A 14750-nucleotide genomic window follows, 5' to 3' on the forward strand; every position below is an offset into this window, starting at 1 on the left:
CAACCCTTACAATTCGAAATTAATTTTGGAAATTAAAAAAATAACTCCTTTGCAGCGCCTTGCATGTGATGATGAAGGACCAATACGCCAACTATGTGGTGCAGAAGATGATCGATGTGTCGGAGCCGACGCAGCTGAAGAAGCTTATGACCAAGATACGCCCCCATATGGCCGCCTTGCGGAAGTACACGTATGGCAAGCACATCAATGCCAAGCTGGAGAAGTACTACATGAAGATAACCACGCCCCTTGCGGCCACAAGTGGTGCAGCAAGCGCCGCCACCTCGGCAACTGGTGGTGCAGTCGTCACCACCAGTTCGATTGCCGCGGCCGTCGCTCCCTCATCGTCGAGTGGCAGTTTGGTGAATGCCTGCTTGGCCGGCACTACGGTTTTGGGCACGGCCACAACCACAACCACCAACAGCATTGGCAACTCCTCCCCCATTGCCTCATCGTGCGAGAACGGCAACTCTGTCTTGATGGCCGAGCCCACATCGCCAGCCGTCTCCGAATCCTCCTCATCGGTGGTCGCAGCGGTGAACAGCAATTTGGGTCCCATCGGACCCCCAACCACTGCTAATGGCGTCTTGTAAATGCCTATCGATAAAAATAAAAGCAAAAACAAAAATAGAGCAAAGCAGTGCAGATCAGACTTTTATCGAATTTTAGTTTTTTAGTAAGAAGCAACTCTGGCAACAAGGCAAATGCAAAAGAAACGAAGAAAGCAAAACCTATAAAAAGGAGGATGAAGAAGAACAACCTAAAAAGAAAAGCAAGAAATAGCGCCTAGCATCCAAAAAGGAGGAAAGCAGCATACTATAAATACTATAAATATTATATATATATATATACCTATACCTATGCATAATTGTAATGTAATTTATTTATACAGACAGATACACACACATACATAGCGATAGCGACAAAAATCACAGCAACATTCATGCGAAAGTGAGAGAGCCTGCTTTTTAGTTAGTCGTCTTTATATAAGAAAGAACGTTTCGAATTAACCTGTTTAAGGAGGTAGTCGAAAAATTGTATATTTAAATGTAACACCCAATGCCCCCCAAACACTTGATGCAAAATGCTTTTGTAAAGTGCGCTAAATCACACACACACCCATACATAAAGCAACATTTTTAAAATGAATCGCATAAAGAAACAAACAAAAACAAAAGAAAAATCGAAAATCGAAAACAAAAAATGAAGAGTCGCTTCATTTATTTAGTCGATGACTCTCAAACTGTGCTGTCTAAAGTAAACGTATTGCTGCTGCACTGCTTGATGTGTGGGCAAGCGCAACTCGGCAAGCAGTTCGCTTGTATAAATTGTATTTTTACACGAACAAACAAAAACAACCAACAAAATGGATTGAAACTAGAAACAACAACAACAACAACTTCGGCATAAAATTGTAAAAAATTTGCGCATTTATGGGCGCGCTCGCATATACATACATAGTTATATTCTATTATTATATTATTATTTGTATAAAAACCTAAAATAATTATTTGCAAGTCTGTATAGATTTTAATGATTGTCGACGTCAAAACTATATAAAATGTATAATATTGTCAAAAGAACAACCCAGAAACATGGTCTGCGTACTGTTTTCATTCTGTTCGTGTGACTTTCTGTAAATTACTGATACATACATACATATATAGCTAAAGAAAAACAAACAAATGAAGAAACCCTATGTATTTGTAAATGATAATATTTTGCGCCAGAGAGCCAACGTTTTGACTGTAATATTGAAGAGAGCGAGTGGAGTTGTGTCAACAAAGGGGTTTAAGAGGATGTTGAATGCTGGCCGAAAACGTTGCTAATGATGATCTAAAGTTGCAGTCTGCAGAACTGTGACTCAACTAAATGCAAGCGAGACGCAAACACAATTCACACCATAATAAAAGCAAACATTAAAGTGTAGTATGTAGCTTAACGTTTAAACAAAAAATAAAAAATACAAATAAATGCAAATAAAATTACAAGAAATGGCTAATTAGCCAACATTAGGGCAAGCATAGCAAGTAGAGCAAGCCCCCAAAACAAACAAAAACCAAACAGACAGACAGACAGCCAAACAGACAGACAAACAGACAACAACACACCACACACAGCTAATTAAAGAAAAAAGAAAAAGAAACACACACACAAACAAACACGTTCATTCAACGACTCTTCAAAAGTTGCTTCACAATATTTCACGTTGCTTTTAAGCGCTATGTAAAAAATTTGTACAAAACAAAAACAAAAGAAGGATTCAATAAAACCAACTAGAAGATAACCCCAAACACAAAAATCTGAATAACTGAATCCATGTAATATTTCTTTTCCGAATTTTTGTGCACCTGTAAAATTTAACTGTTATGTATAATTCTCATTAATTTTAATTGAACTTTTTATGTAAATTGCGTGTAAAAAGATTTATGAAAAACGAAAACAAGACTCACACTTCCACAACCACACACACACACACACACACACACACCCACACATACAAAGCTTGCATTGATCGATGAAGCAAATTAATTAGATATACATATATAGTATATATATACACGGAATGTATTTTGTAAATTGTTTGTTTTAAGCCAATTAACTCATGTACACAAACCACACACACATACACATACAACAACATATAAGCATAAACGCCTGTATTTATATACTATTTTTTTTATTATTTTTTTATTTTTGTTGTGTGGCGTTCGTTGGATAACTAATTTTTGTTTAGCCCCTAAGTTGTAATTTCTGTTTATTTAAATGATTTTTAATGCATTTTGCGAAGTTGATTGATTAATTAACAATACATATAAATATTAAAAAACAACAACAAATTGTAACCACAAGTAACTAAGTATATATCGATATTTCAAGAATAAAACCAAACCGATACTGTTCCAAATTTCAAATTCCACTTTAATTTTTAACAATGCTTGTAAATTGTAATTATTATTTGGTCTGCAATAGTCTTGTTATTTACATGCAACAGTCAATCTTAGCCCACCTTTAAATGTTATGTTAATTTTAATTTTGAAATTCAAGTCGACTTTGTTAAAAATTCTGTTTTGTTTTGCGTGCTGTGGCTCTCAAACTGTGAAGCAGTGCGAGTCTACACTGCGCCGCACTGCTTGCTACAGCAGTTGCCCAACTAGCCTCTCTCTTTGAAACATATTTTTTAAATACGAATATATAAATAAATGATTATTATTTGTATGTACATTTTACATTGACTGCCCGTTGCGCAGTTTGAAATGCACTCAACATAGTGGCTATTAACCCTTAACCCAGTAAGTGTATAAACATTGTTTTAACCCCCGCCCAACCCTGCACTCCATTTCTCAGCACCTGTAAATTGAAGCCTCCGCCATGAGAAGAAAAACAAAAGCAAATAACGCATTGTATGTAAAACTGTAAAAAGTAATGAATACGAACAATTTTGTACATTTTTTATACACATTTTTAGCCTATTTCGCGACGCCTTATTCCAAGAAAACTAAAAAAAAAAACTAATAATGAAAAGCAAAATCTAAAAAAAGAAACTCGAAAACGAATTTAGACTTTTTTGTCGGTTTCGCCGAAGAAAATAAAAACGATTTGTGAGAAAGCAAAATAAAAAACAAAACGAACACGAAACGAAAAATTGTAAATTTGATTAAGCGCATATTTTTGTAAACTCGTAAAATTTCGTTGTCGTGCTATTAGCGTCGTCGTCGTCGTCGTCATTGTTGTTGTCGTGTTTTGTAAATAATCAGAACATATGTAATATTTTTATTTTATATTATTTTGTTGTACAAATTGCCCTCCTCCCTCCACCCTCCACCCCACACTCTATACAAAACTGAGCGCATTTCAAGCATCGCGCCAGCAGCTTATTTTTGGTATTAAACAGATATAAATATATGTATATGTATTGTTTTGGTATTTCCTTTGGTATTTGTTTAGTTGTTAAATTACATAACTAACTGCCTGTCTGTAGAGCGCAATGCACTGATAATTTTAATTTTTATTAAATTATAAATCATAAAGAAAAAACTTTGTATTTAACGATTCTCAAGAGCTCTACAATTGCGACTAGAAATGCTTTGTAGTTGAGTGGAAGATTAGAAAAGAATAGCAGGCCTATGCGCCTAAATTATTACACCAACACACACACACACACACACATACACAAACCAATACACACACACACGTACGTAAACATAAATTTGTTAGGTGTAGTTATTAGTTGTAAGCGGAACTTAAATCTAATATTAAAAGCAGATATGTACTAAACTTAAATTGTATGTGAAGCAACGTTTTTAAATACATATATACATATATATATATATATATATAGAGACACACAAACACACCCGCATGCATGTATATGTATATGCATATGTATATGTAAATTGTACACGTCAAGCATGCATATATTGTATCTAAAGCGAGGTCTCTTCGAGCTGCACAGCCGGCCTAGAAATAGAAGGTATATATGCATATATACTTATAAATAAAGCTGTAGCTGGCGCCTATAATGGCGTTTTGGTAGTTTTTACAATAAACATTTTTGCACGCCCATGTAAAACACTTAAAACGTAAAACTATAATTAAAGCAAACCCCAATTGTAAACAATGTAACGCCTAAACTTAAACCTTAAACAGAAGAAATAAACTGCATGTAAACGTGTGAAACATTTTTGTAGCATAATAAATCGAATAAAATAAAACAATAGCCAACAAATTGTAAGAGAAGTTTTTTGTAAATCGCAAGGCTTAAGCGAAACGTGCAACATTTTAAACGTTGCCAAAAAAACAAAAAAAAAAAACGGCTAAATAAAAACAAAAAGCAAGTAAATTGTACATTTTCTTTGCCAATTGATTTGTAAAAAAAAACACAAAATATACACACAGCTACACATAAAAATTTAAATGCTATTCAAAACTATTTATAGTTATTTATAACTACACAAGTTTTTTACAGCAGAAGTTTGTAAAATTTTTTGAAAAAATTTTAAGCTAAGCATACTAATGAAATATTTGAAAATGAAATTTGTAATTTGTTGTAAAGAGATGCAGAATTCTAAGCGAGCGAGACAAGCAAAAGGCTAGAGCAGACTTCAAGTAAACACTATATTATAAATTATAAATATATAAATATATATACATACGCAGTTATAAACGGATAATGAAATTATATTTTTTAATCCCACACACACACACACACACGCACATACAAACAAACATTACACACTCACCTACACATACACAGGCGACCCTTAGTTTTGTAAAGAGCGCGCAATTGGCACAACGTAAGAATTAAATTGACGCATTTTATTTAAAAGGCAAAACAACTTTATGCATTAACTTCTAATTTTAAAAATACAACTCTTATGTTTATTATACAAAACTATATTTAATGCTAATTTCTTTGTGAAACAAATAATAAAAAAAAGTTTATTATGTAGAAGAAAAAACAATGAGGCTGTTATGTTTTACTTCCACAAATTGGAAACATACAAACAAATTGACGTGCAAACAGGCATACCGACAAACAAAACACGAAAACAGATCTATAAATAGGCAGACCACTAGATCTACAAACAAACAAACAGACATTCAAACCGACATTCAAACAGACACACACACAGGCATACCAACAGACAAACATTTAAATATACACACATACTTGAATCTTGACGTTTTTTCAGTTTCAAATAAATTACCAATTGGCTTCAAACGGAAGGCTGCGATGACAACAACTAACACAACAACAAGAAGGAGTAGAACAAAACTAAAATCAAAATTGATATTAAAACGGCAAGCAACCAAATTTTCATAAAGTATACACATCATATATATACATACTATATATAGATATACCCAAGCCCGATTCCCCCAAAATTGCAGCAAAGAAGAATATTGAAAGAAAGAAAGTTTGTGGCGGTATTTTATGGCCCGACATTTTATATAAGTGCATTTTTACATATATATATATATAAATATATATATCGACGATAATGATGAAGCAGGTGCTGATATTAATGATCAGGCTAGCTGTCAAATATAATATAAAAAAACAAAAAACAAAACGTTTTATAAGAGCCACACTAAGTCAACGGACATATTTTTTTATATGTATGTAAGCCATGGCAAGCAAAACTTTTACCAGGCCGTAAATTTTTAAAAGCTAAAAGAAAAAACAACCAATACCCGTACATACTATCAAGTATCATCATACCAACTAAAGTCCCAAATTATTGTAGTAAGCATAGCCACACAACACAGTACTTCGAGTAGTAGAATTTTTCCCCAAAAACATGTAGAAATGTATAACAATTTAGATTTTTACTTGATATTACCAATTGTGTAGAAACAAACTTCGTAATAGCTAAAAAAAAGAAGCATATAATAATAAAAGTAACAAGGAAAGGAAGGACTAGCAACTGCAAAATATATACATAGATCTATATATAAATGTATATAGCATATAACCAGACAACGTCACAACATATTGTCAACAGTTTTTTTTTATGTTAGCTAAAAAACAAAAACACAATTAAAAGAAAGCTAAAAGCTAAAATTTCTCTGTTCAGTTGAGTTCTGATTTATGATTAATTGGCAATATTTTCCCACTAAACCAAACTAAACTGTATAAAGTTGAGGCACTCAAGACCAATACCCGGCATTGCATTAAACAAAAACAAACCAAAAATAAAACATACATATATAAAAACAATTTCCCGCGTTATGCCACACAATTAACAGCAAACAAGAAACTTGTCTTCAATTTAAAAAATAAAATAAAATAAAATACAAAGAATGCACAGAACATTGCGAATAATAAAGAAATTGAATTCTTAGCTACACGTATGAGCATATAAAAGTGGAAATAACTAAACATAATAACAAATTGTAAAACTAAATACTTCTACATACATTTAATAAAAAAAACAAAAACAAAAATTAACAATAAATCGAATGTATACAATACAACATGGTATGCTTGTAGGGGTCGACTTTTTAGTAGCGTCCATTTTTCAAATGGCGGAGCAACACTCTGAAAATGGCGAGCAATACTGTTAAAATGGCAAAGCAGCACTGTTAGGGTGCGAAACAGCACTGTTAAAATGACAAAGCAGCACTGTTAGGTAGAAACGTCAACTGTTAAGCCACACTGTTAAGACGCCAAGCGAGTAACAGCGAAAACGCAGCATACTTTCTGGGGCAGAATTTAAGAGCCATCCACTGTTAAGCTGCCAGCCGAACTACAACAAAAGCGCAGCCTGCTTTCAGCGGCCATATTAAGTGCCATAACTAACAATTGTTTGCTTGCTGCTATTCTTTGATTGCCTGTTACCCGAGCTAGGGGTCTAGTGGGACAGAACCAGATTGGACTGGTTTGTAATAATGGCATTTCTTATGCTCCCCCCAATAAACAGATTATATGCAGATCATTAGGAAGATATTAATTTTTTTTGCGCTTATATGCTACAAAACGTAAACGAGTATTTTACAATTTAAATAAGGAATCCTATGCTTACATAAATTTAGAATACACGATTAATTCTCGTAGAACTGCTCGGTAGGAACATTCTTCAGCAATTGATTGGCCAGTTTGCCAAACTCGCTCGCCAGTTTCTTCTGGAGCTGTGCCTGCATAGCCTCCAGCACCACCATCGAATTCTCGCGCAGGAACAGATTTGTGGCCTCGACTGCAAGTGGAATTCAATGTGAGTATATAACTCAGATAATACTGCTTGACATATAGCCAGCAATCGATGACTTACGCAATACACGGTTGTTGTTGAAGGCGCGCGAAATGCTCATCTCGACCTTTTTCACATCCAGCACCAGACTGAGGGAGTCAATGTGCAAATAGGTGCCGGGGCCATTCTTGCCGGGATGTGTCGATACCTTGCCCGTCAGATCGGCCGTAACCTCCTCGAACATGGCATGGAAATCGCCGCCACCAGAGGCGGGTATAATCAGCAGCACACCCGAGCTCGTATACTTGGCCTCGATCTTCAGTTTTGGCATTATAATGCGCGCCTTGAAGGGCTCACCGTTCTCGCTCAGTGTCATGGACTTCACCTGGAAATTGCTGGCGCCAAAAGCTTCAATATTCTTCAGTGTTATTTTATAGCCCTGCGGACCATCCGTAAGCTGCAATGCCAGCGAGTCCATTTTGAAAGGCTCCACGGAGTTCAGCTGCGAAGAGAATGAAATGCGTTATTAATTACACAATCGGATTAAGTTAATTGCTTAAAATTGTTTAAACTTGTAAGCTAACAATGGTAAGTATTTAAATTTTTTGAAAAAAGATCTGCATTGCAAAACTTTACAGCGCTGGCTATTTCGAAGGATTTTCAGATAAATGATTCTTCCTGGATAAAGAAGACTGACTGAAGAATGATATGTTGTATGTGTGTTTTGAGCTCGATTTGAATAACCTTAAATCAATGTTTATTCATGAGTAAAGGAGTTACAACAATCATTTAAAGGACATTTCTTGACTGGCTTCCGGTTTTCTAATTTTTAGTAATTGGCGTCTTAATTGTTAGTTGTAATATTTTAGTGGCCATTTTAAACTTTTTTTTCAAAAGTTCTAAAATGTTAATACTTTATCTGTTGATCTGAAAGTTTAGAAACGCTGAACCGTTATATAACTTTTAATGAAAAACATTATTTGAAAATGTAAATAATACATACACACACAAAGAATCTTTCTAGCTCTGGGTTATTCACTTAATCGATAATCGACCAGCTTATTAACAGGCAAAATTTAATTAAAAGTCGATCATCTTTATCAACACATAATGTGCATAAGGTTTGAAACCAATCGGAAATTGTTATCCAAAAGTATGATTATTACATGCAAAGACACTAATTTATTCGGAATAAGCGGCCATAATTTGGCACTTATCGAAGACTTCTTATACATAGCCCGGCACCCACTTATTTATCTAATATCTGGTATGGCATAGTATGTATATTATTTTCAGTGTACGTTGTTTTTCTTATTATTTGAAATTTGTGGCTGTCGTTAATTTGGTTTTGTCTGAGGTTGTAAAAAATTGCATTCGGCGTCGCGCGATTTCCGCACAATTTTCCATTGTGGACATTTCGAGAGCTCGTTTTGGTAAAAGCCAACGAAGCCAACAACGACGACAAAAACAAAAATAACAACAATAACAACAGAGACAATAAGAGGAAAACAAAACAAACAGCTGCACTCATCGCCCGGGGGTATTACGCAATTCATGGATCCATCGCTAGCCCACTGCCTTAGTGAGACTACTTTTTTCTTTCACTTTTTCGATTCGCAACTCGCTCGCAACGCTTTTGAGCGAAGCAAATACACATTTTATTTGCTCACAAAAAAGAGACTTTTCAACCAGACACTTTAAAATTGCAAGTGTAAAGGTCAGCAAGTGCTAAAAGCAAAGGTAAACAGTCGTACAAATAGTCGGGGTGTCAGCTCACCTGTATTTCGGGTATGCCTTTGGCCAGATAGGGCTTCAGATGCTCCAGAGACTTCATGAAGCATTCCACGAGCTTGGGATCATCGCGACGACATTGTCGGATATATTCGGCTGTGAAGTAAATAAGTAAAAGAGCGCATTTAATTGACTGCGATAAACGAATCTAAAATCCATACGCTTTACGACTCAGACAAATGAGACGCTGAAGCTGAACGAGAAATCGAAATTATGTTAATTGTTGTAAAGTTCAACGACTTGAAAGACAACAACAAGCATTTGCCACAGCAGTCGCACAGAGGTATGACAACTTTTTCGATCACGACTCAGCCCCGACCTTGAGGGAAGCACAAGGTCGGGCGCTTACAGTTGCAATGCCGGCAGGGTCCAAGAACTGGACGCCGCCACCATTACCTTCACATATTTCGACAATTCTGTGCGATGCATGACTAACATAAATTCTTGCCATTGTTATTAAGATCGCTTCACAGTCCATTATATAACAAAGCACACATACACAGATCTATATACATACGAGTGTGTACAAGTATGTGTGTATCTTTCCATTAGCATCATCAAAATATCATTAGAGCTGATGCATTTAAGCAGCAGCAACAACAACAACAGCCACAATAACAATGACAACAACAAATTCAAGTTGAAGGTCGCCTTCAACGGCAAGAAACTAAACCAAAAAAATGAAGAAGAAAAAAGAAACAACGACTCATTATATATGGATTTGGTTTATAATCTGCATTTTTCGATCTGCTCCATTCCCGCCAGTACTCGATAGATGCGGAAGAGCCTCAGGCTCTCGAATATTGATTTCATTTGCAGTGTCGCTCCATAAACTGTGTCGCCTCAACAAATTAACGCATTTGCATTGATAGTTTTGGAGAAATTTGCATAAAACTTATGCATCTAATTAGCAGACGACGAAAAACAGACGCTTGCGAATGCATTCGGAATGGTGGCTTTTAGTTTAAAAATCCAATTAGTTGCCTGAGCGGATCAATCGTAAATTTGCAATGCACGGTAAGTTTAGTTCTTGAACCGAGCTCAGGTGAATTGTACTTTGCCTGCACATGACATCCATCTAATTAGACCGGACCTCCCCCCCCCACAACTGTTAATTGTTATAGCAAGTTGCTAATTATCGGGTGTGTAGGAATTGATTTTAATCATAGCCCACAAAGAGTACAGTTGAGGTAGTCGGAATGCACTTTATTTCCATCAAAACAACAAATGTGTTGACTGTTTCGAAACCTGATATAATAACGTCTAATACCTTAGACAAACTTCATTACTAATCTGGGACTAAAGTACAAATTTGTTCATAAACATCATTAATTAAGCATATTTATTATAAAAAAAAAAAACAACCAATGATGAGCAATAACTAAGAAAAATTGCAATTAGCGTAAAATTTAGATAACTATCTAAAAAATATAGCTGGATAGCGCAACTAATCTATGAAACCAGAATTTAAATGAACACGTAACAAAGAAAGATATATTCTTAGACCGATGAATCCTGAGGCAGCATTTTTTATTCAAGAATGCCAATAAGATTTAATAGTTTTTTCCCCTCAAACTTGTTAACGAAATTACGCTTAATTGGAAGTATCTAGATTAAAGATAAGAGCTTTTCTTTTTAATTGTTAACGAAAACGTAAACTCTATTCGAGCAAAGAAAACAAATTTCATCCATCCCCGTCACGCTTAATAGGAAGTTCTTGAATTATAGATAGTTGAGGATTTTGGATTAATTTATTGAAAACATTATTGCATTCTAACTTGCAATGAAATTATAGACGCTGTTCACCCACTTGGACAAAATAATGAAATCAAATTGAAATTAAATATAACTTATAGAATAGAAGGACTTTTCCAAGAAACTCATTTGAATGACAGTATTAATAGATTTTCAATTATTAAAGGAAACAACTGGACAACGACCATATATTATATATATAGTATAACTAAGCTTTGTATCAGCTGATAGATCGGAATGCATTTTGTGCCTCTTTTTATGAGCCTTTTAGTCCAGCTTTTATTTCAAATGGATGGACTCTAACATACTTGTACTTATAGCTGCCATAGGAATAGTCGAAGCACCTCAAAAATATGTTTATTATTACACAACGTTCATTAGTTAGTGTGTAATGATAAATATGTAGATTATACGAGATGTAATAATTTAAGCATTACTTTCTATTATGAATATTCTTTGTTCAATCGTTTCAAAGCTAAGCCGTTTTCATTACTGTTTTGTTGTCAAAATTGTATTGGAATAAACACTTATCCCTATCATCATTCAGCTGTTCAAGTATTAGAATAATATTAACAAAGATAATTCCCATTCCATCTTATTTAGCAGTGTGTCGTCTCATTTCAAATATCAACTGCGGATATTGACACTATCTGCTTAAATAGAGGAAGCTTAGATTTCTGCAATTGTTTACTCGCCACAGCAATTAATTAAATATTGAATAACATTTAAGCTTAGGGTTCTTTTACACTTACGCGCCGCGGCCTGTGCGATCAATGCCGTTTGCATGAGAGCGACAAAGCAAAAGACTTTAAACATTTTGCTTTTGTTGGAAATTTTCGGGTAAACAATTTGGTTCAAAAATCGATTCCAAATGATCGCCAATTGAGTATCACCTTTTGTATTAAAATTAACACTTAATACACAGCAACAACAACAATGATTGCTTCCGCTTGCCGCACGAATAAAAACTTTTCCGTACGTCTAACAACACGAAACCGAGAACGAAAACTGCGAACGAGTTGCACGGATGGCGCAGATTTAAAGCGCGGCTTGAGGCTTCGTATCTCGACGCCGACGTCAGCGCTAGCAGCAGCAGCGACTATAGGCTAGACAGGTGACTAAACCACCGAACCACCGACTGCCTTAAGTGACTGACAGTCCAAAAGTCTCGGAGTCTCAGTCTCTGATAGTTTCGGGGCTCAGCACTTCTGTTTACTTTTGTGAGCTCGCTTTGTTTTCGGTGTCCCAAAAAACATAATTAAGCCTTTAAACTTTTGCAATGGACTGTAAATTATTGCTACGCCGCTAACTTGTAGAATTAAACGTTAATTTCTTGGCTTTACGATGCGCATAAAAGCGGCAAAAGGTGCACAATTACTCGCAAGTTTTAATGTTTTAGCCAAAGCACTCATATGCGCAAGTTCTTGACTGGCCGCTCTTCAGAATTTTGGAGGCCTTGTGAGTTCTTTCTGCTTTTGGTACTATTTTTAAAAGTATTCCCAATAAGGTCAAGTTTTAAGCAACTATTCGAAATACATACTTCGAGATTTTTTAGTTTGTAACGTTGTCAATTCTCAATTCTGGCTGGCTTGAGAGAGTTCCTAACTCAAAAAATATTTGTTGATTTTATTTACAATCGAAGAACTATGAAATACACAAATGTTCTTCAAATATTGGCGTTTTAGATAAAGTTTCAAGATGTGTTCTCGAATGGTGCCAGCTTATAGTTATAACAAAAGCTAAATAGTACGTATAATAAATGTTTCCATTTTATAAGGTTGATGGTATTCTACAAAAATATCAATTTCAAAATTATTAAATTATTTTAGTTCTTAAAAACTCCGACAATTTGTATTTATTTTACAATATCACTTTAAAAATATTGGTTGCACAATGATTATTAAATGACCTAATACTAATTATGCCTTTAATTAGATTACAATTTTAAATAAATAACTTATGTATTTCACATAAGCTTGAACTAAAAGAATATTAGATATATTACACAAAAAGTTGCTGCTTTCGATTTTTTAAAGAAATTCTTCTTTATATTTTGAGAAAATAATTTTGAAAATTCGTTTATCGCCGTTGGAAACAATTTGCCTTAATTTGAAATTATGCGAGATTAATTTTATTACAAAGAAACAAATTGTTTTTGTTATCGTAGTTAAATATCGGCAGTTTGTTGTAAGCAATTGGTTTGCAACTCTACTTTTTTGAATATGAGTATTTAAATTTTATCTTGATTTGTCCTCCACAGATTGGAGATTCCCCTTCTTTTTCCTCAATTAATCTAATTCCCTCTTCTAGTTACTTTCTATTACGCATTTGGCTTCAGGAAGAGGAGGCTTTTTTATTTAACATTTTTCATTTTAAGTTGGAATTAGTTTTGTTACACTGATTTTCCATTGACTTTATTAAATGATATAAAAATGCAATTAATATTATTCATAGATCTCAATTCGATTTCATGCTGCACCATTTTCTGCATTATATATATAACTAGACATATTGACGTGTAGGAACCTTGTAAAAAGTTGTCCCTTAACCTTCTCCCAAACAGGTGTTCGATCATTCCCTAGTCGAGCCACAATCGCAAAGAGGCGTCAGACCCAGCACCACCATTATTTTGTTTCGACCACAAAAGCACGCGAGTTCGGCTCTCCTCAGGGCCAGTTGGGGTTCAGTCTCGTGCGGTGCGTCGCCGTTTCTGTGCCAAAGTCATCATCAGGTAGTTAAGATTTTGACGGCATTGTTTTGGCTGTGAATCAATAGCCACAGCAAATATTATTTAGCTTCTATTTCAGCTTTTATTCGCGACCACATAAAAAACATAATTAGCCGCTGAAATTAATTGGTTGATAAATTAATTGACATGCTTGCTGAGCATTGCGAAATATTACAAAAACCTTTGAGATAATAATGGATTCTCTAACGGAGCTTCAAATATATATTTATGAGTGTGTTTCTCATCAACCACTCGTAATTTGAATTTGATTCAAAGATGACTTGAAAAACCAGTAGGAGTGCTTCGAGGTTTTTAACTTCCAATTCAAAATTATATCCATTATTATTGCCCAATTTTAAAGTAAAATGTTTGTTCTGAGACCACAATTTTACTTTACTTTATGAATGACTGTTCAGTTTTTGAAGTATTTTTGACCAGTTTCAATCATTAATAATGATTAATAGGAGTTTAAAGCCAATATTGATAGCAAGACTTGTTAATATTTTCGCCTTTTTATGAGCAGAAAGCTTCTTTTCTTTCTTAAGGCAGTCGCAATATGTATTTAATTATAATTAGGGCCATCATTGCTTAAAATTGCTATGCAATTTCAATTTTAATGCTTTTGAATTGTTTTCGTTAGTCAGACAAATAGTTCCATTTTAAAAATAAGCAAAGCATTTTCTTTTATATAAATAGAACGAAAGTAGTACGAATCGTTAGTGATTACCTAAATTTGACAAATCGGTGTGCAAATTATTTGCACACCATTTAATCATAAGGAA

At 34.5% G+C, this 14750-nt stretch overlaps 2 protein-coding genes across 4 annotated transcripts in view; one reads left to right on the plus strand and one right to left on the minus strand.

The window, feature by feature from the left end:
* LOC115624234 (maternal protein pumilio) overlaps positions 1-5465 on the plus strand; it is a 192795-nt gene extending 187330 nt beyond the window's left edge. For all 3 annotated transcript variants that reach the window (XM_030518851.1, XM_030518853.1, XM_030518852.1), the window contains one exon: positions 56-5465. In XM_030518851.1, coding sequence (XP_030374711.1) covers positions 56-593 — 538 coding nt within the window. In that variant the 3' untranslated portion in view covers positions 594-5465. The remainder of the gene's footprint in view (positions 1-55) is intronic.
* A 1968-nt stretch (positions 5466-7433) lies between these two features.
* On the minus strand, positions 7434-12224 carry LOC115623940. Its single transcript, XM_030518502.1, has 4 exons — positions 11993-12224; positions 9472-9581; positions 7776-8196; positions 7434-7700 (listed from the first exon to the last, which is right to left on the minus strand). The coding sequence occupies exons 1-4, from the start codon at positions 12054-12056 to the stop codon at positions 7549-7551; spliced, it is 747 nt and encodes a 248-aa protein (XP_030374362.1). The 5' UTR covers positions 12057-12224; the 3' UTR covers positions 7434-7548.
* Between the last annotated feature and the right edge of the window lie 2526 nt (positions 12225-14750).

Source organism: Scaptodrosophila lebanonensis, unplaced genomic scaffold (genome assembly GCF_003285725.1).
Source record: "Scaptodrosophila lebanonensis strain 11010-0011.00,11010-0021.00 unplaced genomic scaffold, SlebRS2 tig00000053-arrow-pilon, whole genome shotgun sequence".
NCBI lineage: Eukaryota > Metazoa > Arthropoda > Insecta > Diptera > Drosophilidae > Scaptodrosophila > Scaptodrosophila lebanonensis.

Coding starts and splice junctions, on each gene's coding strand:
- LOC115623940 (XM_030518502.1), bottom strand. CDS start 12,056: ATGTTTAAAGTCTTTTGCTTTGTCGCTCTCATGCAAACGGCATTGATC. Junction 8,197..9,471: donor AAGGCATACCCGAAATACAG/GTGAGCTGACAC, acceptor TTCTCTTCGCAG/CTGAACTCCGTGGAGCCTTT. Junction 7,701..7,775: donor CAACAACAACCGTGTATTGC/GTAAGTCATCGA, acceptor TTCCACTTGCAG/TCGAGGCCACAAATCTGTTC.